This window comes from Buteo buteo, chromosome Z, assembly GCF_964188355.1.
Source record: "Buteo buteo chromosome Z, bButBut1.hap1.1, whole genome shotgun sequence".
NCBI lineage: Eukaryota > Metazoa > Chordata > Aves > Accipitriformes > Accipitridae > Buteo > Buteo buteo.
The window spans coordinates 38,961,834-38,987,986 of NC_134204.1; the positions used below are offsets into that span (position 1 = coordinate 38,961,834).

At 58.9% G+C, this 26,153-nt stretch overlaps 2 protein-coding genes and 1 long non-coding RNA gene across 3 annotated transcripts; all 3 read right to left on the reverse strand.

Moving 5' to 3' along the window:
• Positions 1 to 220: 220 nt before the first annotated feature.
• Positions 221 to 8,275, reverse strand: LOC142027126 (uncharacterized). Its single transcript, XM_075020811.1, has 12 exons — positions 8,063 to 8,275; positions 6,904 to 7,122; positions 6,546 to 6,664; positions 5,716 to 5,783; positions 5,238 to 5,299; positions 4,999 to 5,039; positions 4,629 to 4,725; positions 3,957 to 4,041; positions 3,353 to 3,453; positions 1,790 to 1,957; positions 1,371 to 1,460; positions 221 to 534 (listed from the first exon to the last, which is right to left on the reverse strand). The coding sequence occupies exons 1-12, from the start codon at positions 8,273 to 8,275 to the stop codon at positions 418 to 420; spliced, it is 1,380 nt and encodes a 459-aa protein (XP_074876912.1). The 3' UTR covers positions 221 to 417.
• Positions 8,276 to 10,785: 2,510 nt separating this feature from the next.
• Positions 10,786 to 17,367, reverse strand: LOC142027127 (sperm-associated antigen 4 protein-like). Its single transcript, XM_075020812.1, has 10 exons — positions 17,350 to 17,367; positions 16,992 to 17,110; positions 16,162 to 16,229; positions 15,684 to 15,745; positions 15,445 to 15,485; positions 15,075 to 15,171; positions 14,402 to 14,486; positions 13,798 to 13,898; positions 11,816 to 12,402; positions 10,786 to 10,979 (listed from the first exon to the last, which is right to left on the reverse strand). Exons 1-9 carry the CDS (start codon positions 17,365 to 17,367, stop codon positions 12,166 to 12,168), a joined length of 828 nt encoding a protein of 275 aa, XP_074876913.1. The 3' UTR covers positions 10,786 to 10,979; positions 11,816 to 12,165.
• A 2,882-nt stretch (positions 17,368 to 20,249) lies between these two features.
• LOC142026888 (uncharacterized) lies at positions 20,250 to 25,662 on the reverse strand. The gene is made up of 2 exons (XR_012648943.1): positions 24,695 to 25,662; positions 20,250 to 22,196 (listed from the first exon to the last, which is right to left on the reverse strand). It is a non-coding gene; the product is annotated as an uncharacterized LOC142026888 (long non-coding RNA).
• Positions 25,663 to 26,153: the final 491 nt, after the last annotated feature.

Here is a 26,153-nt window from a genome sequence, read left to right on the forward strand (position 1 = left end):
TCGGCGGAGGGTCCTACGTGGGGCTGCCGCAACAGTGCGCACGGATCAGATGCCTGGCGGGCACTGCCCTGAGCCGGTGACAGCCAGATCCAGCCGCCTCGGCAATGGGCAAAACCAGCCCACCGTGCCAAGCCGAGCAGCTTGGTGTGCCTCCCAAACAATCAGAGAAGCTTCTCCCTGGTTGTGCACGGAATTCCTCATGGACACCCCCCTCGCCCAGGTCTCCGCACACCTCTCAGGCCCGCCTAGGTTCCCCGCTATGTCTAGACCCCGTGTGGCCTTTGAGAGGGCCCGTGGAAGGACATCGCTCTCCTCCAGACTAACAGCCACAGTCCTCTGCTCCGGGGATTTTTTCTCGTTTTATTCATTTTTACAGTAGAAGGTCGTCTCGTGCCCGGCCGATGGTGTTCCTTCCCATTATATTCCCATTATCTTCCCATGAACCTGCACTCGAGAAATGCAGGTGTAGCGTGACTTTCCCCAGGTGCTGTGTACGACAAGCCTGATAGACTGAAAGGCTCTGGGAAGCTCATTCTGCAAAGAAAACAGGGCAAAAAGACACATCACTCCTGGAGCGTAAGGAGCGGCGGGAGGCCCCGCGCGTCTCCCTCTGCCAGCCTGGCCCTTGCTCCGGGAGGCGCAGCTCCCGCCCTGGCCGAGGGGACAGCTTCTCTCTCCTTCCCTTCTCCCACCCAGGACCCCTGTCCTCTGCAGAGCAAAAGCCCCACCTCAGAGAGCGGGGTGGGCCGCTGTACAAACCGGAGGCTTTCTGGCCCGGGGGGGAATGGAACCTGGGGGAAGTCCTGCTGCTGGGGCAAGGCGTTGGGTGTCCTCCCTGCCACCGCCTACCCAGCTCGGGCTCGGGCCCTGTCCCGCCACCCCCTCCTTTCGCTGCGGCCTCTGTGCTGGCAGAGTGGCCAAGGAGCGCTCCGGCGCATGGCATGCGGCAGCACCCAGCAGCTCCTCCACCTGCCTCCCCAGCAAAGCCCAGGCCCAGGGATGCCGGCCACCCTGCAACTGGGTGTGGGGCATCCCCATGGTGCTGCCTGTTGGCTGTTGCCACCCGACACTCGCCTTCCAGGGCAGCGCGCAGCACACGTGGGTTGGCAAGGCCGCGGCTGGCTCTGCCAGGAGCAGCAGGCACAGGCAGGGAGCTCCGGGCACCCGCACAGCCACGGGGCCAACCCGCATCTCGCTCTACTTTTGCTGCCCTTGCCGGGTGCTGCTCAGCCCTCCAAAGCCTGCCACGTCTCTCTCGGCCAGGGTTGGGCCCCTGCCCCGGCAAGGACCGTCCACGCTCCTTCTGCCACTGGCTTGCTGGCAAACCCGCGTTTCTGCCCTGGCCTCTTGCCCACACACACCTCCCGTACCTGCAGAGGGAAGGTCTGGGTCGGCTTTTTCTCTATGTCGTAGCTGAACGTCCCGAGCAGAGCTTCCTCTTCTCCTTCCTCATCCGCTCCCTGGGAGAGAAAGCACGGTAAGGCCCAAGCCAGCCGTGAGAAAACACGCATGCCGGACCTGGGCCCCCGCCCCGCCCCCTCTCCTGCGGCTCCAGCGCAGTCTGGCGCAGCATGCAGTGGAGCTGAGCTGTTGGGCCCAAACACACTGAGCAGGTCTTAAGATGGGATGACACCACCCTGCACCTCCCCTGAAATGTCCCCTCAGGGCACAGCAGTGCTCGGGACAGACCAGCACCTGACGCTCAGCAGATGCGCAGAGACTAGCAAGTCCCCCGTACGGCTTTTCCCCAGCACTCGGTCCCAGCCCCAAGTGCCCGGCAGAGACTTACAGAGACGGTGAAATCTCGGGGGGCGCTGCTGATGTCCCCGAGCGCAGAGGACTCCTTCAAGGGGTGCTGCACAGTGATCGCGGTTGGTTGGACTCGTGCGGGCAACCTAATGACCAGCTGGCTCCGTGACGCTTGGAAAGGCCAGCAGTATCCCGAGGAATCGTCCATCTGAAAGCAGAGGGCAACGGCAACGGTTGGTGAGGGCGCGACATGGCCCGCGCTGCTACCAGTGCGGCCAGAAGCACCGGTGGCACGGCGCCTGCGGGCTGTATTTGTGCTCGAAATGAGTGGCGTGTTGGGACATGGACAGACGTGCCCGGACGTCTTCCCGGCCAGGGAGAGAGGGCTCACTGAATTCCCCGGGAGAGGAGAATATCCATCATGAAACATCTGATACCCCGCAGCTGAGTCAGGCCTGTGAAGAAGGCTCGCTCTTTGCCCAGCAGCTCTGCATCTTCCCCTACCCCCGCCTCGCCCCATCTAACGGAGCCGGGGGAGCCAACTGGCGCCGCGAAGGAGAATGACAGAATCGTAGAATCATTTAGGTTGGAGAAGACCCTTAAGATCATCGAGTCCAACCGTAAAGCTAGCACTGCCAAGTCCGCCGACAACCCGTGTCCCTAAGTGCCACGTCTACACGTCTTTTGAACATCTCCAGGGATGGTCGCTCCACCACTTCCCTGGGCAGCCTCTTCCGATGCCTGACAACCCTTTCGGTGAAGACATTTTTCCTACTGGCCAGTCTAAACCTCCCCTGAGCCGTTTCCTCTCGTCCTATCGCTTGTTCCTTGGGAGAAGAGACCGACACCCACGTCGCTACAACCTCCTTTCAGGTAGCTGTAGAGAGCAATAAGGTCTCCCCTCAGCCTCCTCCTCCGCAGGCTACACAACCCCAGTCCTTTCGGCTGCTCCTCACAGGACTTGTTCTCTAGACCCTTCGCCAGCTTCGTTGCTCTGCTTTGGATGCGCTCCGGCACCCCAGCGTCTTTCTGGTAGCGAGGGGCCCGAAACTGAACACGGCATTCAAGGTGCGGCCTCACCAGTGCCGAGTACAAAGGGATGAGCACTTCCCTAGTCCTGCTGGCCACACTATTGCTGATACAAGCCGGGATGCTGTTGGAGCCAAGTCCAGGAAGCGGCACTGAGCCTTGCTGAGTCTCGTACGATTGGCCTCGGCCCATCGATCCAGCCTGTCCAGATCCCTCTGTGGAGCCTTCCTACCCTCAAGCAGACCAACCCTCCCGCCCAACTTGGTGTCGTCTGCAAGCTTGCTGAGGGTGCACTCGGTCCCCTCATCCCGATCGCCCCGACCAGAGAAGCTCCTTCACCCAGCGGTGGCCAGGGACGGTAGGCAGGACGCAGCTCAGCTCAGCTCAGCCCAGCTCCTGGGGGAAGCTGCTGGTTTCTAGCGAGCCGAGCCCCGTGCGAGGCCCCAGGTGTCTGGCACCTGACCAGGGCCACGGGCTTCAGCAACACCACTGGCCTGAGGGGAGACGCCCTGGGGCTTGCCCTCATCCTTACCAGGGGGAACAAAACCAGCACTGATGATTTCTGCTACCATACCTGCGCAAAAGTACTCGGACGGTTCAGATCACAAAGGAACCAGAACACGCTGCAGGGCCACGCGTAGCTCCTGGGTGATGCCTGCAGGTCGATGGTGACCCCTGAAGGGAGAAGAGAGCAGCTGACTCTCAGAGGCCCCAGGCTCGGAGGGCCCAGTGGCTGTAGGGTATTTCTACGGCTGCCTGCCAGTCCCGTGCCCAGCCCCGTGCCCTTGGGAGGTGACGCAGGCAAGGAGGGGATCCCCGTGCCCAGTGACAGCCCAGTCTCTCTCACGGCTGCACAAAGAGAAGGCCTGCGGGGCCTGGGAGACTGAGGGCAGGGGGCCCGAGCTGAGGCCCTGCTGCATGGAGGGCAAAGGACGACCCGACCCCTCGCTTGCAGTCCCCAGGAAAGCTCAGCGGAGAGGGCGAAGTGCTGGCAGGGGCACCTGCGTGGGGCCCGAGGCTGAGCCGAAGCGACCCGCTCCGCCACAGGCACGCGGTCGGGCCCTGTGGCTCCATCTCCCCTCCCCCGGCCTCAGAGAGCAGAGTCTGCAGCTCGGCCTCCTCTGGGGCCTGCCAAGCAGGAGCCCAGCGCAACAAGACCTGCCTGTCCGCATCCATACCTGTGCTTTTCAGAGCCCAGGCAGACATCTGGACGTTCTCTTCCAAAGGCATCGCGGACATTGCCATTCTCATGTCCTCAAGTTCCTGGGAACGGCAGAAATGAACACGGAGGATGACCACATCAGCAGGCCGTTCGGCGTGACCACGGAGTCCTGCGCGGCCCAGAGCAACGGAAGGAGCCCGTGTCAGAAAGCACAGGACAAGCCTGGTCCAAACAGCTGCCAGGCTCAAAGCCTTCTGATGAGAAGAGCGAGGGCTCGGCAAGAGCGTTCGCCTCCACGGCCACAGTGCGGGCGTGGGTCTGGGCCCCGCAGCCTCGTCTCCACCTCCACGCTGCCCATCTCAGCCTGGAGACGGGCTCAGCCCTGCCAGGGCCAGATGCTCCTGGGAGGGCGTTTGTGTCTCACTGCTCTCTGAGGCCAGGCCAGAACTACCAGAGGCCCCAGCGCACTGGGAGAAGGATTTCGGCAGTCCTCCCCTGCCGGACGTGGCGCAGTTAAACTTGGCCAGAGGAAGGGGCTTTGTAGCGGAGAAGCTCAACCACCAGCCCCCGGTAAGGGGGGTGTGTGGGGTGTGTGGAGTGAGCAGGAGAACCCCGCTAGCAGCCCCAGGAAAGCACCCTGTGCGGGGCCCTGCTTGTCCCAGCCCTCTTGCCCAAAGCGCAGGATCACCTTCTTCACACGGCTCATCTGTGCAACCAGGCACGCCATCTCCTTCCTCAGCTCTTGCACCTCCTGCTGTTGTTCGTTCAGCAGAGCAACCGCGTTCCTGCAGAATGCCGGGAAAGCAGATCTTGTCAGGGAGCTGCTCAGCCCCTCCCAGAGCCTGCAAGCCCGGAGACGAGCAGAGGCACGGGTGCTCGAGCCCCCTTTCCTTTCCCTTTCCCTGCTTTGCGAGTGCTTCCCTTCAGCTCCAGCTTCAGCAAAAGGTGAAGAGAGAGAAAGGCACGAGGCCTGGGCACTAGGCACGGGAGTGCAAACAGCACAAGGCCGGCTCCTGCTACCCCACCAAATAAGCTGTGGGCCGGGAGGGGGCTCTTACCACATGGCCTTCAGCTGGCCCACAGGCTGCTCCAGCAGCACCTGAAAGGGAAAGGCTCTCCGCTTGAGTCCCAGAGCGGCCGGGGCTCCCCAGAGCCGGTGGCTCTAGCAAGGCCCAGCAGAAGCTGCTGCCGCTTCTTTGGGTCGCAGCCTGGAGACGGAGGATTCGGCCATTTACCAAACCACCGTCAGCAGGGCTCCTCTGTGGGACTTTCCTGTCCCGCAGCAACAGTCACTCACCTGTGGCACCTTCTTTGCCCACAGCACCCTCACGGGCAGCGAGGTCCCGCAGTAGGCCCCAGCTGTAATTCACATCACCGAGAGAGAGAGTTACTTTACGAGCGCTTCTAACGACCCCCGTAGTCCCGCTGCCTCCTCCCACACCAGGGAGGCAAGAGGTTTGCCGAGAGGTTCGCTCCCTGCTGCCGTGAGCACCAACACCTGGCTCCACAGGCTGCGAGAGAGACACCTCTCCATCCCCGCCCTGCACGGCACCACCAAGGAGCCTCCCTTCAGCTGGGCTCCGCTTCCCAAGCAATGCCCAGCTCTGGCCCTGCCTGTCACCGGTTCCGCTTCCTCCAGCGTGGACGGAGCTCCCTGAGCTGCAGGAGTGGGAGGCTGGAAGGTCCCCACGGGCGTTCCAGCACCGCTCCCTCCCTCCCACCGAAGCTTGCATCCCGCACCTCCGTGCTACCGTGAGCAGCCGGTGAACACTCACCGAGAGCGGCTACGAAGATGAGGCACAGGATCATAAAGAGCCCGCTCCTCTTCTGGGTGATCTTCTTCCTGAAAAAGAGGGAGTCCTGGCGTTACCAGTGCTCAGGGGCTGGGGCAGACCCCTCCCTGGAGGGAGGCGTTTTCACTTGCAAGCTGAGAAGCGCCAATTCTGGAGGTCAGCTGCTGACAGAAAGCTGACAGGCCAGCCCCCTTCCAGAGGAGCACGGTTTCTGTCTGCACCCTTCAACACGGCAGGCAGAGCTTGCCAAAAAGCGCGCTCCGAGATCGCCCTCAGACACACAGTTAAAATGACCCAGGGCAGTAAGCAGACCTGGCCAGGGAAAGCCGCTCTCGGGCGGTCTCTGCTGTGCGCTCGCCTTCCCTTTCGCTAAGGCGGCAGACCTGGTTGCGCTTGAGATGAAACACCTCTTGTTTTGGGGTGTTTCCACAGCACTAGGCGGAGCAGCAGGCACTTACTGCTCTTCTTCCACCGCCCCCACGGGTCCACCCCCTTTCCCCCAGCCACCAGAGGCTGGTCAAGGCCGCGGCAAAGCCTTCTGCTGCAGAGGCTCGGCCCTGACCCTGAGCGCTCCGCTGCGCCCACGTTACCTCCGTGGCGGCCCGAGGTTTCGGCCGCTGACGCGCACGCCGAGTGGGGCTGCCAAGGGATTCTGCTCTCGTTGCTCTCCAAGCAGCTGCCCCAGCGCGGGCAGCACCTGACCTGCTGCCAGCAGGAGCCGCGCTCCCCCGGTCCGGAGCACCGCCAGCCTCCCCCTGACCCACCGGCCGGCACCCCGCTCGGTGTCCACGTCGGACACGTGCTGTACTCACACAGTGGAGACGAAGGTGCTGAGGTATGCCTGAAGGGACACCAGCGCCAGCGCCAGACGGCCGGAAACGGCCGAGACCAAGCCTGGGAAAGAAGCCGGAGAAAACCCTGAGGACCCTTCCTGAGGACACCCGTTGGGACACAGGTCAGACCCTGCGGGGAGGCGGGCGCTGGTCCCACGCACTCCCTCTCCAGGGCAGCAGCAAGGGCAGGGCCAGGGATTTGCCCTGGCGAGGGGGCAGCTGGGTGCACCCTGGGAGGAAAGGACTGAGGGCTGGGCAGGATCCCCTTGCAGGCACGGCACCGACGGCTCGTCCGGGGAAGTAGGGCGGCACGAGGCTCTGGCCTCTGGGCTCCCACCGTACGGGTGTACCCCATGGTTGCTAGAGGAACCCCCAAAGACGTGGACATGGTAGCCAGCTCGGTCGTGGTGACGTAGCTGAGACGGCCCCAGGCTTTCCTCAGAGCAGGATGACGCTGGCTCTGCAGGGCTGTCAGGCCCGGCCCCAAACATGGGGTGGCAGGCAGCCTCTTCTCCTCACCCCTCGCTGGCTCGTTTGACCCCAGCCCCCGGTGTCCCTGGGGCGGGCAGGAGGGAACAGGAGGCTCTCAGGCGTCTTTCCCGAGGAAGCTGTCTGCCCTGTGGTCAGGTGCTAGCAGCCTGCGAGCGCTCGCCCTCCCCTTTTGATTCAAGCTCCCGGCAAAAACTTGCCGGGCAGAGTCCTGCCCAGAGCAGGGCAGCCTGCAGTCCCCCCTCCTGTGCCGGCACCATCTCCTCCAGCTCTGGTGCAGAGGAGCTCTGTGGGCGCATCCCAGAGGACTTTGCAGAGCAAAGCAGCATTGAACTTACTCTCACTCTCTCGAGCGCTGTCCCTGCAGCATGCAGGCCCTTGCTGGGTCATGACCTGGGCCGCCTGAGAATGAGTGAACCTGGGGAAGGAAAAAGACAGATGCCATGCGATGCGACGCGACGCGATGCTGGCGGGAGCTGCCCGCGCAGAGCTCGTGGCCAGAAGACAGGCCTTGGGAAGGCTCCCAGGAGACGGCCCGGCCGTGGCGGGAAAGGGAAGCTGCAGCAAGGCGGCAGAGCCGCTTCCACCCTCTCCTCCTCTGCCCACCGGGCCCTGCTGCACCAGCCTGCCCTTGGGCGGGCATCCCAGCGGCCCCGTGTTGTTCGGGGAGAGGGTGCAGGCCGCCCTCCTCCAAAGCCCCCCACCTCTTCCCGAGGCCCCTGCCGCTCAAGGGCCAGAGCCCTCCCCGAAACACCCTGTGGCTGCTCTCCCCAGCAGAGACGTGGCGAGGAGAGGGCTGAGCTCTCCCACGGCTCTGCCAGAGGCTGCCCAGACGCACCTGCAGAGTGCCTGCGGCAGCAGCCCCCAGAGACGGCTGGTGCAGGAGAGCAGCAGGGATGCCCCGAGCCCCCCGGCCAGGACCCCCAGCCGGCCGGCGCCAGCAGCAGCACTGCAGGGGTTCACCCCAGGGGGTCGGAGGGGCTTTCAGCGAGTTTCCCAAGACCCACGGCTGCCGCTCTGCACATAGTCCTTGTCAGCTTCCCCGCCGCGTCCCCCGCCAGCCCCGCATTAGGCTCTGCCTGTGCTACCCCCCAGATGAGGCCCCCAGGGGGAACAAATCCCCCATACACGTACTCATCCTCCGAGTCGCTGCCAGCTCTCCTGTCTGACAGGGCTCTCGGTGCCGCTTGTGATTTCCGGGGAGCCCTTCTCCGCTTCATGTTGGGGAGAAAGCAAGCTCTCCAGCAATCTTACAGCCTCTCCTTCAGCCCCAGGAGTTTTGCCTGCCCAGGGCACGGCCGCTCAGGCAAAAGCTCCAAACCGATCCCTGGCAGAAGCGCTCCTGCCACAGGCACACAGCCACCAGGACAGGGTGAGCTGCTTCCAGCCAGGCAGTCGTGGCCTGGAGTGCCACGTGGCTGAGCAAGGCCCTGATCTCACAGAGGCCTGGGCCCGCATGGTGTGAGGTCATGGCTGTGACATCACAGACGGGGCCACGGGGGGGCGGGAGATGGGGAGAGACCCTGCAGTTTTCCTGGCGCAGCCCATCCGCAGCCAGCCCGGCCCCTGGCCCGGGGAGTGCTGGGGTGTGGGTGGGGGCAGCACTGGCTCCCCTGGGAGCTCCCCCGGGAGCCAGTGCATCCGAGCCCGCGAGCCTTGTTGGGCCCTGTGCCGGGTGCCGCACGTTGCGTCCCCTGGGCAGGGCTCAGCACTCCTGGAGAGCCCCCGGGAAACAGAAACGGAGGGTGGGCGGAGGTTTTTGCTCTCGCCTCATCCAACAGCTGCTTCAGGCGGTGTTTCTGCTCTTTGAGTCTTCTCTTCTGCAGAGAAGAAGGGAAACGAAGCATTCCCTTGTGCTGGTGGAGGCGGAACGGTGCCTCTGTGTGAGGCAGAGGGTTTTTTCCCAGCCATGCTGACCCTGCCTTAATGGCCGTCCCCCCGTACTGGGTCTGCCTGCGCGGGAGTTGACTTTCCTCCTAGCAGCCCGTACGGTGCCGTGGTTCGCATGGGTGGCTGAAAGAGCGTTGATGACGCACCATGGTTTCAGCTACTGCTGAACGATGCTTAGAGAGCATCGAGCTGTCTCTGTCTCTCGCTCTGTCCCCTCGAGCAAAGAGGCTGGGGGTGGGCAAGAGCTTGGGAGGGGACGGAGCCAGGACAGGCGACCCCAGCTGACCAAAGGGCTATTCCATGCCGTGTAACGTCGTGCTCAGCAATAAAGACGGGGGCTCTGGTCTTTGCAAAGTCGCCGTTGCTTGGAGACTGGCTGGGCATCAGCCTGCCTGCGCAAGGTGTTGAGTGACGGCTGTGGCGTGCCTTGGGGTTTTTCCCCTCTTTCCTTTGCTTATTACAGCGTTCGTATCCCGACGCACAAGTTTTCTCCTCTTCTCTTCTTGCCGTGGGCTCCGAGCAGAGCCCCTGGAGACCAGGGCGGCCTGGCAAGTCCAAGTGATGTTTCTTGGTGGAGCGGTGGGCTGCCAAGAGGGACGTTAGCCAGTGCTCAGCACAAAAGGGAGGCCCCTCGCTAGAGACGAGCAGCTGGAAGCGGCCCCATAGAGAGCTGCTGGCGGAGCTGCCCAGGCAGGAGAAGTCCGAGTAGCCAGCTGGTAGGCACCACCTGTAATTCCCGTCACCAAGAGATCCTGCCATGGTGCTCAGGGCCCCACAGCTACTCCCCATTTCCCCTCCCTTCTGCGGTGAGCACCAACACCGGGCTCCACGGGCTGGGGGAAGACTCCTCCACCCGCCCCCCCTGCACAGTGCCCCTGACAAGCCCCACTTCAGCTGGGCTCTACTTCTCAAGCGATGGACAGGTCTGGCGCTGGCTGCCCCCCATCCCTACGTGTCTGGGTCCACAGGCCATCAGGGGGAGCTGTGCCACCTGTGCCAAGGCACTTTGTCCCTTGCGTGATTCCACCAGCACCACCCAACAGCCCTCGTGCCTGCCAGGTGCCCCCGTGTTGCCACTAGCCCCCCGTGGCTGTCCTGGCCCCTACTTCCTTCTCTGGATCCCACAGGTTCCCAGAGGCTCCCAGAGGTTTCCCAGCTGCCCCTAGCTGGGACCCCCACCACCCCTGGGGGCCCCGGGGGACCCCGGGCACCTCCAGAGCCCTCCTGTCCTGGCTTCCCTGGTTGCTTCCAGCTCCCGTGAGGCACCGGTGCCCCGTGCCCAGGCACGTGCACTCCCCTGGTGGCTGCTCCCAGCCCATCGCACGTTGCGCAGCCCTTCGCATGCCTGTGCCCTTCCACAAGGCCCCCGTGGCTAGGCCGGAGCATCAGGGGTGCCATGTCACTGGCAGGCCAGAGGGCTGTGCCTGGGGAGGCACCACGGGCATGGCGGAGGGAGCGGGAAGGGCTGAGCTAGGATCCCCCCAGAGGGCTGGCTGCTCCTCGGCGGAGGGTCCTACGTGGGGCTGCCGCAACAGTGCGCACGGATCAGATGCCTGGCGGGCACTGCCCTGAGCCGGTGACAGCCAGATCCAGCCGCCTCGGCAATGGGCAAAACCAGCCCACCGTGCCAAGCCGAGCAGCTTGGTGTGCCTCCCAAACAATCAGAGAAGCTTCTCCCTGGTTGTGCACGGAATTCCTCATGGACACCCCCCTCGCCCAGGTCTCCGCACACCTCTCAGGCCCACCTAGGTTCCCCGCTATGTCTAGACCCCGTGTGGCCTTTGAGAGGGCCCGTGGAAGGACATCGCTCTCCTCCAGACTAACAGCCACAGTCCTCTGCTCCGGGGATTTTTTCTCGTTTTATTCATTTTTACAGTAGAAGGTCGTCTCGTGCCCGGCCGATGGTGTTCCTTCCCATTATATTCCCATTATCTTCCCATGAACCTGCACTCGAGAAATGCAGGTGTAGCGTGACTTTCCCCAGGTGCTGTGTACGACAAGCCTGATAGACTGAAAGGCTCTGGGAAGCTCATTCTGCAAAGAAAACAGGGCAAAAAGACACATCACTCCTGGAGCGTAAGGAGCGGCAGGAGGCCCCGCGCGTCTCCCTCTGCCAGCCTGGCCCTTGCTCCGGGAGGCGCAGCTCCCGCCCTGGCCGAGGGGACAGCTTCTCTCTCCTTCCCTTCTCCCACCCAGGACCCCTGTCCTCTGCAGAGCAAAAGCCCCACCTCAGAGAGCGGGGTGGGCCGCTGTACAAACCGGAGGCTTTCTGGCCCGGGGGGGAATGGAACCTGGGGGAAGTCCTGCTGCTGGGGCAAGGCGTTGGGTGTCCTCCCTGCCACCGCCTACCCAGCTCGGGCTCGGGCCCTGTCCCGCCACCCCCTCCTTTCGCTGCGGCCTCTGTGCTGGCAGAGTGGCCAAGGAGCGCTCCGGCGCATGGCATGCGGCAGCACCCAGCAGCTCCTCCACCTGCCTCCCCAGCAAAGCCCAGGCCCAGGGATGCCGGCCACCCTGCAACTGGGTGTGGGGCATCCCCATGGTGCTGCCTGTTGGCTGTTGCCACCCGACACTCGCCTTCCAGGGCAGCGCGCAGCACACGTGGGTTGGCAAGGCCGCGGCTGGCTCTGCCAGGAGCAGCAGGCACAGGCAGGGAGCTCCGGGCACCCGCACAGCCACGGGGCCAACCCGCATCTCGCTCTACTTTTGCTGCCCTTGCCGGGTGCTGCTCAGCCCTCCAAAGCCTGCCACGTCTCTCTCGGCCAGGGTTGGGCCCCTGCCCCGGCAAGGACCGTCCACGCTCCTTCTGCCACTGGCTTGCTGGCAAACCCGCGTTTCTGCCCTGGCCTCTTGCCCACACACACCTCCCGTACCTGCAGAGGGAAGGTCTGGGTCGGCTTTTTCTCTATGTCGTAGCTGAACGTCCCGAGCAGAGCTTCCTCTTCTCCTTCCTCATCCGCTCCCTGGGAGAGAAAGCACGGTAAGGCCCAAGCCAGCCGTGAGAAAACACGCATGCCGGACCTGGGCCCCCGCCCCGCCCCCTCTCCTGCGGCTCCAGCGCAGTCTGGCGCAGCATGCAGTGGAGCTGAGCTGTTGGGCCCAAACACACTGAGCAGGTCTTAAGATGGGATGACACCACCCTGCACCTCCCCTGAAATGTCCCCTCAGGGCACAGCAGTGCTCGGGACAGACCAGCACCTGACGCTCAGCAGATGCGCAGAGACTAGCAAGTCCCCCGTACGGCTTTTCCCCAGCACTCGGTCCCAGCCCCAAGTGCCCGGCAGAGACTTACAGAGACGGTGAAATGTCGGGGGGCGCTGCTGATGTCCCCGAGCGCAGAGGACTCCTTCAAGGGGTGCTGCACAGTGATCGCGGTTGGTTGGACTCGTGCGGGCAACCTAATGACCAGCTGGCTCCGTGACGCTTGGAAAGGCCAGCAGTATCCCGAGGAATCGTCCATCTGAAAGCAGAGGGCAACGGCAACGGTTGGTGAGGGCGCGACATGGCCCGCGCTGCTACCAGTGCGGCCAGAAGCACCGGTGGCACGGCGCCTGCGGGCTGTATTTGTGCTCGAAATGAGTGGCGTGTTGGGACATGGACAGACGTGCCCGGACGTCTTCCCGGCCAGGGAGAGAGGGCTCACTGAATTCCCCGGGAGAGGAGAATATCCATCATGAAACATCTGATACCCCGCAGCTGAGTCAGGCCTGTGAAGAAGGCTCGCTCTTTGCCCAGCAGCTCTGCATCTTCCCCTACCCCCGCCTCGCCCCATCTAACGGAGCCGGGGGAGCCAACTGGCGCCGCGAAGGAGAATGACAGAATCGTAGAATCATTTAGGTTGGAGAAGACCCTTAAGATCATCGAGTCCAACCGTAAAGCTAGCACTGCCAAGTCCGCCGACAACCCGTGTCCCTAAGTGCCACGTCTACACGTCTTTTGAACATCTCCAGGGATGGTCGCTCCACCACTTCCCTGGGCAGCCTCTTCCGATGCCTGACAACCCTTTCGGTGAAGACATTTTTCCTACTGGCCAGTCTAAACCTCCCCTGAGCCGTTTCCTCTCGTCCTATCGCTTGTTCCTTGGGAGAAGAGACCGACACCCACGTCGCTACAACCTCCTTTCAGGTAGCTGTAGAGAGCAATAAGGTCTCCCCTCAGCCTCCTCCTCCGCAGGCTACACAACCCCAGTCCTTTCGGCTGCTCCTCACAGGACTTGTTCTCTAGACCCTTCGCCAGCTTCGTTGCTCTGCTTTGGATGCGCTCCGGCACCCCAGCGTCTTTCTGGTAGCGAGGGGCCCGAAACTGAACACGGCATTCAAGGTGCGGCCTCACCAGTGCCGAGTACAAAGGGATGAGCACTTCCCTAGTCCTGCTGGCCACACTATTGCTGATACAAGCCGGGATGCTGTTGGAGCCAAGTCCAGGAAGCGGCACTGAGCCTTGCTGAGTCTCGTACGATTGGCCTCGGCCCATCGATCCAGCCTGTCCAGATCCCTCTGTGGAGCCTTCCTACCCTCAAGCAGACCAACCCTCCCGCCCAACTTGGTGTCGTCTGCAAGCTTGCTGAGGGTGCACTCGGTCCCCTCATCCCGATCGCCCCGACCAGAGAAGCTCCTTCACCCAGCGGTGGCCAGGGACGGTAGGCAGGACGCAGCTCAGCTCAGCTCAGCCCAGCTCCTGGGGGAAGCTGCTGGTTTCTAGCGAGCCGAGCCCCGTGCGAGGCCCCAGGTGTCTGGCACCTGACCAGGGCCACGGGCTTCAGCAACACCACTGGCCTGAGGGGAGACGCCCTGGGGCTTGCCCTCATCCTTACCAGGGGGAACAAAACCAGCACTGATGATTTCTGCTACCATACCTGCGCAAAAGTACTCGGACGGTTCAGATCACAAAGGAACCAGAACACGCTGCAGGGCCACGCGTAGCTCCTGGGTGATGCCTGCAGGTCGATGGTGACCCCTGAAGGGAGAAGAGAGCAGCTGACTCTCAGAGGCCCCAGGCTCGGAGGGCCCAGTGGCTGTAGGGTATTTCTACGGCTGCCTGCCAGTCCCGTGCCCAGCCCCGTGCCCTTGGGAGGTGACGCAGGCAAGGAGGGGATCCCCGTGCCCAGTGACAGCCCAGTCTCTCTCACGGCTGCACAAAGAGAAGGCCTGCGGGGCCTGGGAGACTGAGGGCAGGGGGCCCGAGCTGAGGCCCTGCTGCATGGAGGGCAAAGGACGACCCGACCCCTCGCTTGCAGTCCCCAGGAAAGCTCAGCGGAGAGGGCGAAGTGCTGGCAGGGGCACCTGCGTGGGGCCCGAGGCTGAGCCGAAGCGACCCGCTCCGCCACAGGCACGCGGTCGGGCCCTGTGGCTCCATCTCCCCTCCCCCGGCCTCAGAGAGCAGAGTCTGCAGCTCGGCCTCCTCTGGGGCCTGCCAAGCAGGAGCCCAGCGCAACAAGACCTGCCTGTCCGCATCCATACCTGTGCTTTTCAGAGCCCAGGCAGACATCTGGACGTTCTCTTCCAAAGGCATCGCGGACATTGCCATTCTCATGTCCTCAAGTTCCTGGGAACGGCAGAAATGAACACGGAGGATGACCACATCAGCAGGCCGTTCGGCGTGACCACGGAGTCCTGCGCGGCCCAGAGCAACGGAAGGAGCCCGTGTCAGAAAGCACAGGACAAGCCTGGTCCAAACAGCTGCCAGGCTCAAAGCCTTCTGATGAGAAGAGCGAGGGCTCGGCAAGAGCGTTCGCCTCCACGGCCACAGTGCGGGCGTGGGTCTGGGCCCCGCAGCCTCGTCTCCACCTCCACGCTGCCCATCTCAGCCTGGAGACGGGCTCAGCCCTGCCAGGGCCAGATGCTCCTGGGAGGGCGTTTGTGTCTCACTGCTCTCTGAGGCCAGGCCAGAACTACCAGAGGCCCCAGCGCACTGGGAGAAGGATTTCGGCAGTCCTCCCCTGCCGGACGTGGCGCAGTTAAACTTGGCCAGAGGAAGGGGCTTTGTAGCGGAGAAGCTCAACCACCAGCCCCCCGGTAAGGGGGGTGTGTGGGGTGTGTGGAGTGAGCAGGAGAACCCCGCTAGCAGCCCCAGGAAAGCACCCTGTGCGGGGCCCTGCTTGTCCCAGCCCTCTTGCCCAAAGCGCAGGATCACCTTCTTCACACGGCTCATCTGTGCAACCAGGCACGCCATCTCCTTCCTCAGCTCTTGCACCTCCTGCTGTTGTTCGTTCAGCAGAGCAACCGCGTTCCTGCAGAATGCCGGGAAAGCAGATCTTGTCAGGGAGCTGCTCAGCCCCTCCCAGAGCCTGCAAGCCCGGAGACGAGCAGAGGCACGGGTGCTCGAGCCCCCTTTCCTTTCCCTTTCCCTGCTTTGCGAGTGCTTCCCTTCAGCTCCAGCTTCAGCAAAAGGTGAAGAGAGAGAAAGGCACGAGGCCTGGGCACTAGGCACGGGAGTGCAAACAGCACAAGGCCGGCTCCTGCTACCCCACCAAATAAGCTGTGGGCCGGGAGGGGGCTCTTACCACATGGCCTTCAGCTGGCCCACAGGCTGCTCCAGCAGCACCTGAAAGGGAAAGGCTCTCCGCTTGAGTCCCAGAGCGGCCGGGGCTCCCCAGAGCCGGTGGCTCTAGCAAGGCCCAGCAGAAGCTGCTGCCGCTTCTTTGGGTCGCAGCCTGGAGACGGAGGATTCGGCCATTTACCAAACCACCGTCAGCAGGGCTCCTCTGTGGGACTTTCCTGTCCCGCAGCAACAGTCACTCACCTGTGGCACCTTCTTTGCCCACAGCACCCTCACGGGCAGCGAGGTCCCGCAGTAGGCCCCAGCTGTAATTCACATCACCGAGAGAGAGAGTTACTTTACGAGCGCTTCTAACGACCCCCGTAGTCCCGCTGCCTCCTCCCACACCAGGGAGGCAAGAGGTTTGCCGAGAGGTTCGCTCCCTGCTGCCGTGAGCACCAACACCTGGCTCCACAGGCTGCGAGAGAGACACCTCTCCATCCCCGCCCTGCACGGCACCACCAAGGAGCCTCCCTTCAGCTGGGCTCCGCTTCCCAAGCAATGCCCAGCTCTGGCCCTGCCTGTCACCGGTTCCGCTTCCTCCAGCGTGGACGGAGCTCCCTGAGCTGCAGGAGTGGGAGGCTGGAAGGTCCCCACGGGCGTTCCAGCACCGCTCCCTCCCTCCCACCGAAGCTTGCATCCCGCACCTCCGTGCTACCGTGAGCAGCCGGTGAACACTCACCGAGAGCGGCTACGAAGATGAGGCACAGGATCATAAAGAGCCCGCTCCTCTTCTGGGTGATCTTCTTCCTGAAAAAGAGGGAGTCCTGGCGTTACCAGTGCTCAGGGGCTGGGGCAGACCCCTCCCTGGAGGGAGGCGTTTTCACTTGCAAGCTGAGAAGCGCCAATTCTGGAGGTCAGCTGCTGACAGAAAGCTGACAGGCCAGCCCCCTTCCAGAGGAGCACGGTTTCTGTCTGCACCCTTCAACACGGCAGGCAGAGCTTGCCAAAAAGCGCGCTCCGAGATTGCCCTCAGACACACAGTTAAAATGACCCAGGGCAGTAAGCAGACCTGGCCAGGGAAAGCCGCTCTCGGGCGGTCTCTGCTGTGCGCTCGCCTTCCCTTTCGCTAAGGCGGCAGACCTGGTTGCGCTTGAGATGAAACACCTCTTGTTTTGGGGTGTTTCCACAGCACTAGGCGGAGCAGCAGGCACTTACTGCTCTTCTTCCACCCCCCCCACGGGTCCACCCCCTTTCCCCCAGCCACCAGAGGCTGGTCAAGGCCGCGGCAAAGCCTTCTGCTGCAGAGGCTCGGCCCTGACCCTGAGCGCTCCGCTGCGCCCACGTTACCTCCGTGGCGGCCCGAGGTTTCGGCCGCTGACGCGCACGCCGAGTGGGGCTGCCAAGGGATTCTGCTCTCGTTGCTCTCCAAGCAGCTGCCCCAGCGCGGGCAGCACCTGACCTGCTGCCAGCAGGAGCCGCGCTCCCCCGGTCCGGAGCACCGCCAGCCTCCCCCTGACCCACCGGCCGGCACCCCGCTCCGTGTCCACGTCGGACACGTGCTGTACTCACACAGTGGAGACGAAGGTGCTGAGGTATGCCTGAAGGGACACCAGCGCCAGCGCCAGACGGCCGGAAACGGCCGAGACCAAGCCTGGGAAAGAAGCCGGAGAAAACCCTGAGGACCCTTCCTGAGGACACCCGTTGGGACACAGGTCAGACCCTGCGGGGAGGCGGGCGCTGGTCCCACGCACTCCCTCTCCAGGGCAGCAGCAAGGGCAGGGCCAGGGATTTGCCCTGGCGAGGGGGCAGCTGGGTGCACCCTGGGAGGAAAGGACTGAGGGCTGGGCAGGATCCCCTTGCAGGCACGGCACCGACGGCTCGTCCGGGGAAGTAGGGCGGCACGAGGCTCTGGCCTCTGGGCTCCCACCGTACGGGTGTACCCCATGGTTGCTAGAGGAACCCCCAAAGACGTGGACATGGTAGCCAGCTCGGTCGTGGTGACGTAGCTGAGACGGCCCCAGGCTTTCCTCAGAGCAGGATGACGCTGGCTCTGCAGGGCTGTCAGGCCCGGCCCCAAACATGGGGTGGCAGGCAGCCTCTTCTCCTCACCCCTCGCTGGCTCGTTTGACCCCAGCCCCCGGTGTCCCTGGGGCGGGCAGGAGGGAACAGGAGGCTCTCAGGCGTCTTTCCCGAGGAAGCTGTCTGCCCTGTGGTCAGGTGCTAGCAGCCTGCGAGCGCTCGCCCTCCCCTTTTGATTCAAGCTCCCGGCAAAAACTTGCCGGGCAGAGTCCTGCCCAGAGCAGGGCAGCCTGCAGTCCCCCCTCCTGTGCCGGCACCATCTCCTCCAGCTCTGGTGCAGAGGAGCTCTGTGGGCGCATCCCAGAGGACTTTGCAGAGCAAAGCAGCATTGAACTTACTCTCACTCTCTCGAGCGCTGTCCCTGCAGCATGCAGGCCCTTGCTGGGTCATGACCTGGGCCGCCTGAGAATGAGTGAACCTGGGGAAGGAAAAAGACAGATGCCATGCGATGCGACGCGACGCGATGCTGGCGGGAGCTGCCCGCGCAGAGCTCGTGGCCAGAAGACAGGCCTTGGGAAGGCTCCCAGGAGACGGCCCGGCCGTGGCGGGAAAGGGAAGCTGCAGCAAGGCGGCAGAGCCGCTTCCACCCTCTCCTCCTCTGCCCACCGGGCCCTGCTGCACCAGCCTGCCCTTGGGCGGGCATCCCAGCGGCCCCGTGTTGTTCGGGGAGAGGGTGCAGGCTGCCCTCCTCCAAAGCCCCCCACCTCTTCCCGAGGCCCCTGCCGCTCAAGGGCCAGAGCCCTCCCCGAAACACCCTGTGGCTGCTCTCCCCAGCAGAGACGTGGCGAGGAGAGGGCTGAGCTCTCCCACGGCTCTGCCAGAGGCTGCCCAGACGCACCTGCAGAGTGCCTGCGGCAGCAGCCCCCAGAGACGGCTGGTGCAGGAGAGCAGCAGGGATGCCCCGAGCCCCCCGGCCAGGACCCCCAGCCGGCCGGCGCCAGCAGCAGCACTGCAGGGGTTCACCCCAGGGGGTCGGAGGGGCTTTCAGCGAGTTTCCCAAGACCCACGGCTGCCGCTCTGCACATAGTCCTTGTCAGCTTCCCCGCCGCGTCCCCCGCCAGCCCCGCATTAGGCTCTGCCTGTGCTACCCCCCAGATGAGGCCCCCAGGGGGAACAAATCCCCCATACACGTACTCATCCTCCGAGTCGCTGCCAGCTCTCCTGTCTGACAGGGCTCTCGGTGCCGCTTGTGATTTCCGGGGAGCCCTTCTCCGCTTCATGTTGGGGAGAAAGCAAGCTCTCCAGCAATCTTACAGCCTCTCCTTCAGCCCCAGGAGTTTTGCCTGCCCAGGGCACGGCCGCTCAGGCAAAAGCTCCAAACCGATCCCTGGCAGAAGCGCTCCTGCCACAGGCACACAGCCACCAGGACAGGGTGAGCTGCTTCCAGCCAGGCAGTCGTGGCCTGGAGTGCCACGTGGCTGAGCAAGGCCCTGATCTCACAGAGGCCTGGGCCCGCATGGTGTGAGGTCATGGCTGTGACATCACAGACGGGGCCACGGGGGGGCGGGAGATGGGGAGAGACCCTGCAGTTTTCCTGGCGCAGCCCATCCGCAGCCAGCCCGGCCCCTGGCCCGGGGAGTGCTGGGGTGTGGGTGGGGGCAGCACTGGCTCCCCTGGGAGCTCCCCCGGGAGCCAGTGCATCCGAGCCCGCGAGCCTTGTTGGGCCCTGTGCCGGGTGCCGCATGTTGCGTCCCCTGGGCAGGGCTCAGCACTCCTGGAGAGCCCCCGGGAAACAGAAACGGAGGGTGGGCGGAGGTTTTTGCTCTCGCCTCATCCAACAGCTGCTTCAGGCGGTGTTTCTGCTCTTTGAGTCTTCTCTTCTGCAGAGAAGAAGGGAAACGAAGCATTCCCTTGTGCTGGTGGAGGCGGAACGGTGCCTCTGTGTAAGGCAGAGGGTTTTTTCCCAGCCATGCTGACCCTGCCTTAATGGCCGTCCCCCCGTACTGGGTCTGCCTGCGCGGGAGTTGACTTTCCTCCTAGCAGCCCGTACGGTGCCGTGGTTCGCATGGGTGGCTGAAAGAGCGTTGATGACGCACCATGGTTTCAGCTACTGCTGAACGATGCTTAGAGAGCATCGAGCTGTCTCTGTCTCTCGCTCTGTCCCCTCGAGCAAAGAGGCTGGGGGTGGGCAAGAGCTTGGGAGGGGACGGAGCCAGGACAGGCGACCCCAGCTGACCAAAGGGCTATTCCATGCCGTGTAACATCGTGCTCAGCGATAAAGACGGGGGCTCTGGTCTTTGCAAAGTCGCCATTGCTTGGAGACTGGCTGGGCATCAGCCTGCCTGCGCAAGGTGTTGAGTGACGGCTGTGGCGTGCCTTGGGGTTTTTCCCCTCTTTCCTTTGCTTATTACAGTGTTCGTATCCCGACGCACAAGTTTTCTCCTCTTCTCTTCTTGCCGTGGGCTCCGAGCAGAGCCCCTGGAGACCAGGGCGGCCTGGCAAGTCCAAGTGATGTTTCTTGGTGGAGCGGTGGGCTGCCAAGAGGGACGTTAGCCAGTGCTCAGCACAAAAGGGAGGCCCCTCGCTAGAGACGAGCAGCTGGAAGCGGCCCCATAGAGAGCTGCTGGCGGAGCTGCCCAGGCAGGAGAAGTCCGAGTAGCCAGCTGGTAGGCACCACCTGTAATTCCCGCCACCAAGAGATCCTGCCATGGTGCTCAGGGCCCCACAGCTACTCCCCATTTCCCCTCCCTTCTGCAGTGAGCACCAACACCGGGCTCCACGGTGTTATAAATTGAGACCACAACGGACTATAATCCAATTAAAATTTATTAATTGTAGCAAGTAGGATAGGAGCAAAGAACAGCGCTGGACGGCAGGGGAGTCTGCGCTCCGCCGACTGCCGTAACTAGCACATTCACACCCCTTGTTTTTATAGTTTTAGTCCTTAGGTTTTTAATTATCTCATACATATTACAGAACTTGAGCTCCTGGTTGGTGCTTGCAATCTTCCCGCAACGTGCGCATTCTTCAGTTTCTCATATCTTCTTTCTCAATCTTTATCTTGTTCTTTTCGCAGGCACAGTTCTTGTTTGACCTATCTTTGTTTCAAGTGTCGGGAAATTGCTCGTATCCCCCTTTCTCAATCTTTATCTTGTTCTTTTCGCAGGCACAATTCCTGTTTGACCTATCTTTGTTTCAAGCGTCAGGAACATTTTCTTCACATTCCTCACAATAATCAGTACACCCCCACACATATCAGTAAAATCGTTAGTACATCCTTATTGCTTAACCCGAGGGTTTAATTAACGGTTAATTGTTACAATATAAAGATGAATTAAAATTAACTGGTTTCAGTAACAAAACGTATTTCCCAATTACTCATTCTTAGCTTTGATAAACAATCTTTGCCCCACATTTATCACAATCCCCCCCTTTTTTTTTTTTTATAATCCAATTGTTTATTAAAGCGTATCTTCATCTTCATATTTATACGCAATTCTTTTCCTACAGTTATTACACTTTGTCCCACAATCACAATAAATTCCCCCCATTATTTCGGTGTGTTTCTTTTGGGCTTTTTCTTATGGCCAGTTGCCGGGCTCAGGGGGATTTCCATTTGCTGATTTCATTAACAGAAGTATACCGAGGAGCAGAGAATACTTTGGTTGTATTGTTTTTGGAATACTCCTACCAGTCCTGGGGAAGTTCAGTCACGATTGTTCTTGGGTCCCATTGTTCTGGTTCTTTTCTCCACTGTTTGTTCCTCCTCTGCCTCGCCCGTCGACCCGGTTGCTTCGAGTCACGGGGTGTACTATCTTCTCGGCAGCAAGGGAATTCTTCAGGAGAATAGCTGCTTCGGGTCTCCTACCTATTTATATAGGCCTCCCACTTTGCGGCTTTAACAAATGGGGCAAAGCAAGACACGGTTAGTATTTACTTTCTACACTTTATAGCTGAAATTTCAGCCATAAAGGGGACTGGTTTGTTGGAATGGTAACAATAATATTGGGGATTTATGCCTTTAGTAAAAAATCTCCCACCATTCCCGGGATTCGTAAAGAATCTTTTTTGTTCTGCTACCAATTGTCTTAGTTTCTGATTGGTAAAATTTCTTTGAGTTTTCCAGCACTGTATACAAACTCCTATCGGAGGATAACCATACTCACAGTGCTTCCATCAATTTTCTCGACAAACTTTGTACCTGAAACAAGCAAATGGAAAGCAATTACAGTTTGGATCATTACCCTTAATTCGAACATTAAAGATACGCACCCTACTTTCATCCGTATGTCTTTTATATTCTATGTTATGGGGCTGCATAGGCTTAACAAACTCCCTTGGTACACTTTGTAAACTTCTAAATATAATACACAATAAGAGACAAATTGAAAAGCAACAACAAAAACTATAACACTTTTTACACTAAAAGGTAATGCTTCATAATGATCAAACAGAGTTTCTATCATGGTTTATTTTTTTTCATGATTATCTTGGTGTCACCTGGAGTACTGATTATTTTCCAGTGGGGTCGGGTTACTGGACCTTTAATGCGACTAGCATGAGTCTATCCACGTTCAGCAGTCCGAACGGCAGTTTCTGTAACAAGATAAGGTCCTTCCCAATTAGGTTTTAGGGTTTTCTCTTTTCACGTTTTAACCAGTATCCAGTCCCCAGGTTTAAAATTATGAATTTTTAAGTCCAACGGGGGTCGTTGCACAATCAGTCCTTGTTCCCAAAGCTTGTTCCGATGTTCTGCTAATTGCGAAACATATTCATTAATTACACAATCTCGAATTAAAACATTCGTCTGCGGACTTTCAATTCTATAGGACATACCATACACCATTTCAAATGCTGATATTCCTACATCTGCCCGGGGTCTAGTCCTGAGGATTAATAGTGCCATGGGTAGGCATTTAATCCATGATAATTTGGTTTCTATCATTAATTTGGTCAAAATAGTTTTGATTTCTCCCTTCATCCTTTCAACTTTTCCTGAACTTTGTGGATGCCATGGTGTATGGTATTCCCACTTAATACCCAAGCTTTCTGTTAGATCTTTAACAATTTTTGACACAAAGTGTGTTCCTCTGTCTGAGTCGATTACATCAGGTACCCCATATCGAGGTATAATATGTTCAAGCAATACTTTAGTGACTTGGTTAGCAGTTGCTTTGGAAGTAGGAAAAGCCTCAACATAATGTGTTAAATGATCCACCATTACTAATAAATATTTATAACGCCCTATCCTGGGTAGTTCAGTAAAATCCACTTGTATGTGTGAAAAGGGTCTATATGCTGGGGAACGTCCTCCAAGAGGTTTTTGTCTCATGTTGTTTCGGTTAACCTTTTGACAGGTCTCACAAGCTACCGTGACTGTCTTAGCTATATTATCTTGCGACCTGTTTCTATGTCCTCCCATTCAAATGCAAAATAATCACGACTCTCTTCAGCTAAGGGACAGGCCCAAAACGCATCTTTTAAATCAATTACACTATACCATGAGTTATGGGGGCCCAATTTACTTAGCAACGTATAAGGATTAGCTACCACTGGAAACCGTGTAATTGTTCTTTTATTTATTTCTCTTAAATCATGCACAAGCCGATATTTTCCATTTGCCTTTTTTTTATAGGCAAGATGGGAGTATTAAAAGGTGACATACAGGGTTTCAAAATCCCTTGTGCTAGTAATCGATCGATCTCTGGTTTTAATCCTTTCCGTCCTTCTAGAGATATAGGATATTGCCTCACCCTCACGGGTATGTGGGGTTCGGAAATTTGAATTTTAATTGGTGGTATTTCCAGTTTACTTATTGTGTTCGGAGAATACCACACATCTGGATCAATTTGTTCTTGATCATTTACGGTTAAAGGATAAGTAGACACCATTAGCTCTTGATTTTTTACTTTAATTTCCAATTGCAATTCAACAATTAAATCTCGTCCTAGCAGATTAAATTCTGCTTCAGGGACGAGCAAGAGTTCACCCGTTCCAAATTTATTTTCTGTTTTAAATATCACATTTTTGATTTTATTTACTTTAAAGGGTTCCCCTTTTTTACCCCAATTACTTGTACTTTTTCAGGGGAAACCTTACATCCCTCAGGTATTTGTCTAATAGTTGATTTTTCAGCTCCAGTGTCTACTAAAAAAGGTGAACTCTTGTTTATGGGGACTTATTTTTAATTTTATCAAGGGCTCATGATGACTCCGGTCCCCCAAAATGTAGAGCCCCTGACTTTCCTATTCCATTTTTGATATTCCCTCATCCCTAATCCTTTCTCTACAATTCTTTTTCAAATGTCCCATCTTGTTACAATAAAAACACCGTCTTTGTTCCCTCTTTCATTGTCCCATTTTCCTGTCTTGCTCCAGAAAACCTATATCCCCCACCTCGATCCCTGCGACCTTCTCTTACTGCTGCTACCATCATTCTTACTTGCCGTTTACTACTTTCTTCTTCCCGCCTTACATAAACTTTCTGAGTCTCCCTTAATAATTTATCCAATCCCTTATTTTGCCAGTCTTCTAATTTTTCAAGTTTCTTTCTAATATCCTCCCATGATTTTGCCACAAACTGAGTTTTAAGAAGTGCCTGTCCAACAGGATCATCTGGATTTACCCCAGAATATAATTGAAGTGCTTTCCTTAAGCGTTCCAACCACTCGGTTGGACTTTCATCCTCCTTTTGCATTTCATTAAATGCCTTATTGATGTTTTGACCACGGGGTACTGCTTCTCTAATCCCCTGGATTACTATAGTTCGCAAGTCTTGCATATGAGTTCTATGACCTGGGTCTTTTATTATTGACCCAGAGGTTTAGCTGCTGTCTTACCCAATCTTCTTTTGACCCGTAGACCGGCCAAAAGATTTCTTTAGAAATCTTCTTCCCTCCCCATATCTTAGTACAATATTTTATCATTTTCTGCTTATCTTTTCCTAGAGTTCCAGGGAGATATCTCCAATTGTCTAAGAGATATGCCAGAGGGGTATTCTTAGGTACTGTGGGTACCCTTCCCATGGGAGTCGAAGGCTTGCTGCCCTTCACCCCCATCTTCTGGAATATCCACAAACACACACTCAGTCGCTCCCCTTGTTCCTGGCCCAGTCCCTCGCGGGAGTTGGGAAACGCAGTACTTAAGGGTCCACACTCGCTTGGTTCAGTATGTCGAACCTCTCACTCGTTATATTCCAGGAAACCCAATCCCGCCCGAACGGCTAACCCGCGAACAAATTCGCAATATACTCACGCGTCCCTGCGTCTTCGTCCGGACTCCCGTGCACAGAATTTTTATGGGATTTTACCGGTTCTCCCTTTGCTCTCTATCCTAGAATTTAGGTTCGTCGGTAAGGTTGAAGTAAGCTGTTGGTCGCGGGGCCGCGGAGTATCGCGGGGCGCCTCCCCGGAGGACCAAAGCCCACCGTTCCTCATCCGAGTCACGGCACCAGAATTGTTATAAATTGAGACCACAACGGACTATAATCCAATTAAAATTTATTAATTGTAGCAAGTAGGATAGGAGCAAAGAACAGCGCTGGACGGCAGGGGAGTCTGCGCTCCGCCGACTGCCGTAACTAGCACATTCACACCCCTTGTTTTTATAGTTTTAGTCCTTAGGTTTTTAATTATCTCATACATATCACAGAACTTGAGCTCCTGGTTGGTGCTTGCAATCTTCCCGCAACGTGCGCATTCTTCAGTTTCTCATATCTTCTTTCTCAATCTTTATCTTGTTCTTTTCGCAGGCACAGTTCTTGTTTGACCTATCTTTGTTTCAAGTGTCGGGAAATTGCTCGTATCCCCCTTTCTCAATCTTTATCTTGTTCTTTTCGCAGGCACAATTCCTGTTTGACCTATCTTTGTTTCAAGCGTCAGGAACATTTTCTTCACATTCCTCACAATAATCAGTACACCCCCACACATATCAGTAAAATCGTTAGTACATCCTTATTGCTTAACCCGAGGGTTTAATTAACGGTTAATTGTTACAATATAAAGATGAATTAAAATTAACTGGTTTCAGTAACAAAACGTATTTCCCAATTACTCATTCTTAGCTTTGATAAACAATCTTTGCCCCACATTTATCACAACGGGCTGGGGGAAGACTCCTCCACCCGCCCCCCCTGCACAGTGCCCCTGACAAGCCCCACTTCAGCTGGGCTCTACTTCTCAAGCGATGGACAGGTCTGGCGCTGGCTGCCCCCCATCCCTACGTGTCTGGGTCCACAGGCCATCAGGGGGAGCTGTGCCACCTGTGCCAAGGCACTTTGTCCCTTGCGTGATTCCACCAGCACCACCCAACAGCCCTCGTGCCTGCCAGGTGCCCCCGTGTTGCCACCAGCCCCCCGTGGCTGTCCTGGCCCCTACTTCCTTCTCTGGATCCCACAGGTTCCCAGAGGCTCCCAGAGGTTTCCCAGCTGCCCCTAGCTGGGACCCCCACCACCCCTGGGGGCCCCGGGGGACCCCGGGCACCTCCAGAGCCCTCCTGTCCTGGCTTCCCTGGTTGCTTCCAGCTCCCGTGAGGCACCGGTGCCCCGTGCCCAGGCACGTGCACTCCCCTGGTGGCTGCTCCCAGCCCATCGCACGTTGCGCAGCCCTTCGCATGCCTGTGCCCTTCCACAAGGCCCCCGTGGCTAGGCCGGAGCATCAGGGGTGCCATGTCACTGGCAGGCCAGAGGGCTGTGCCTGGGGAGGCACCACGGGCA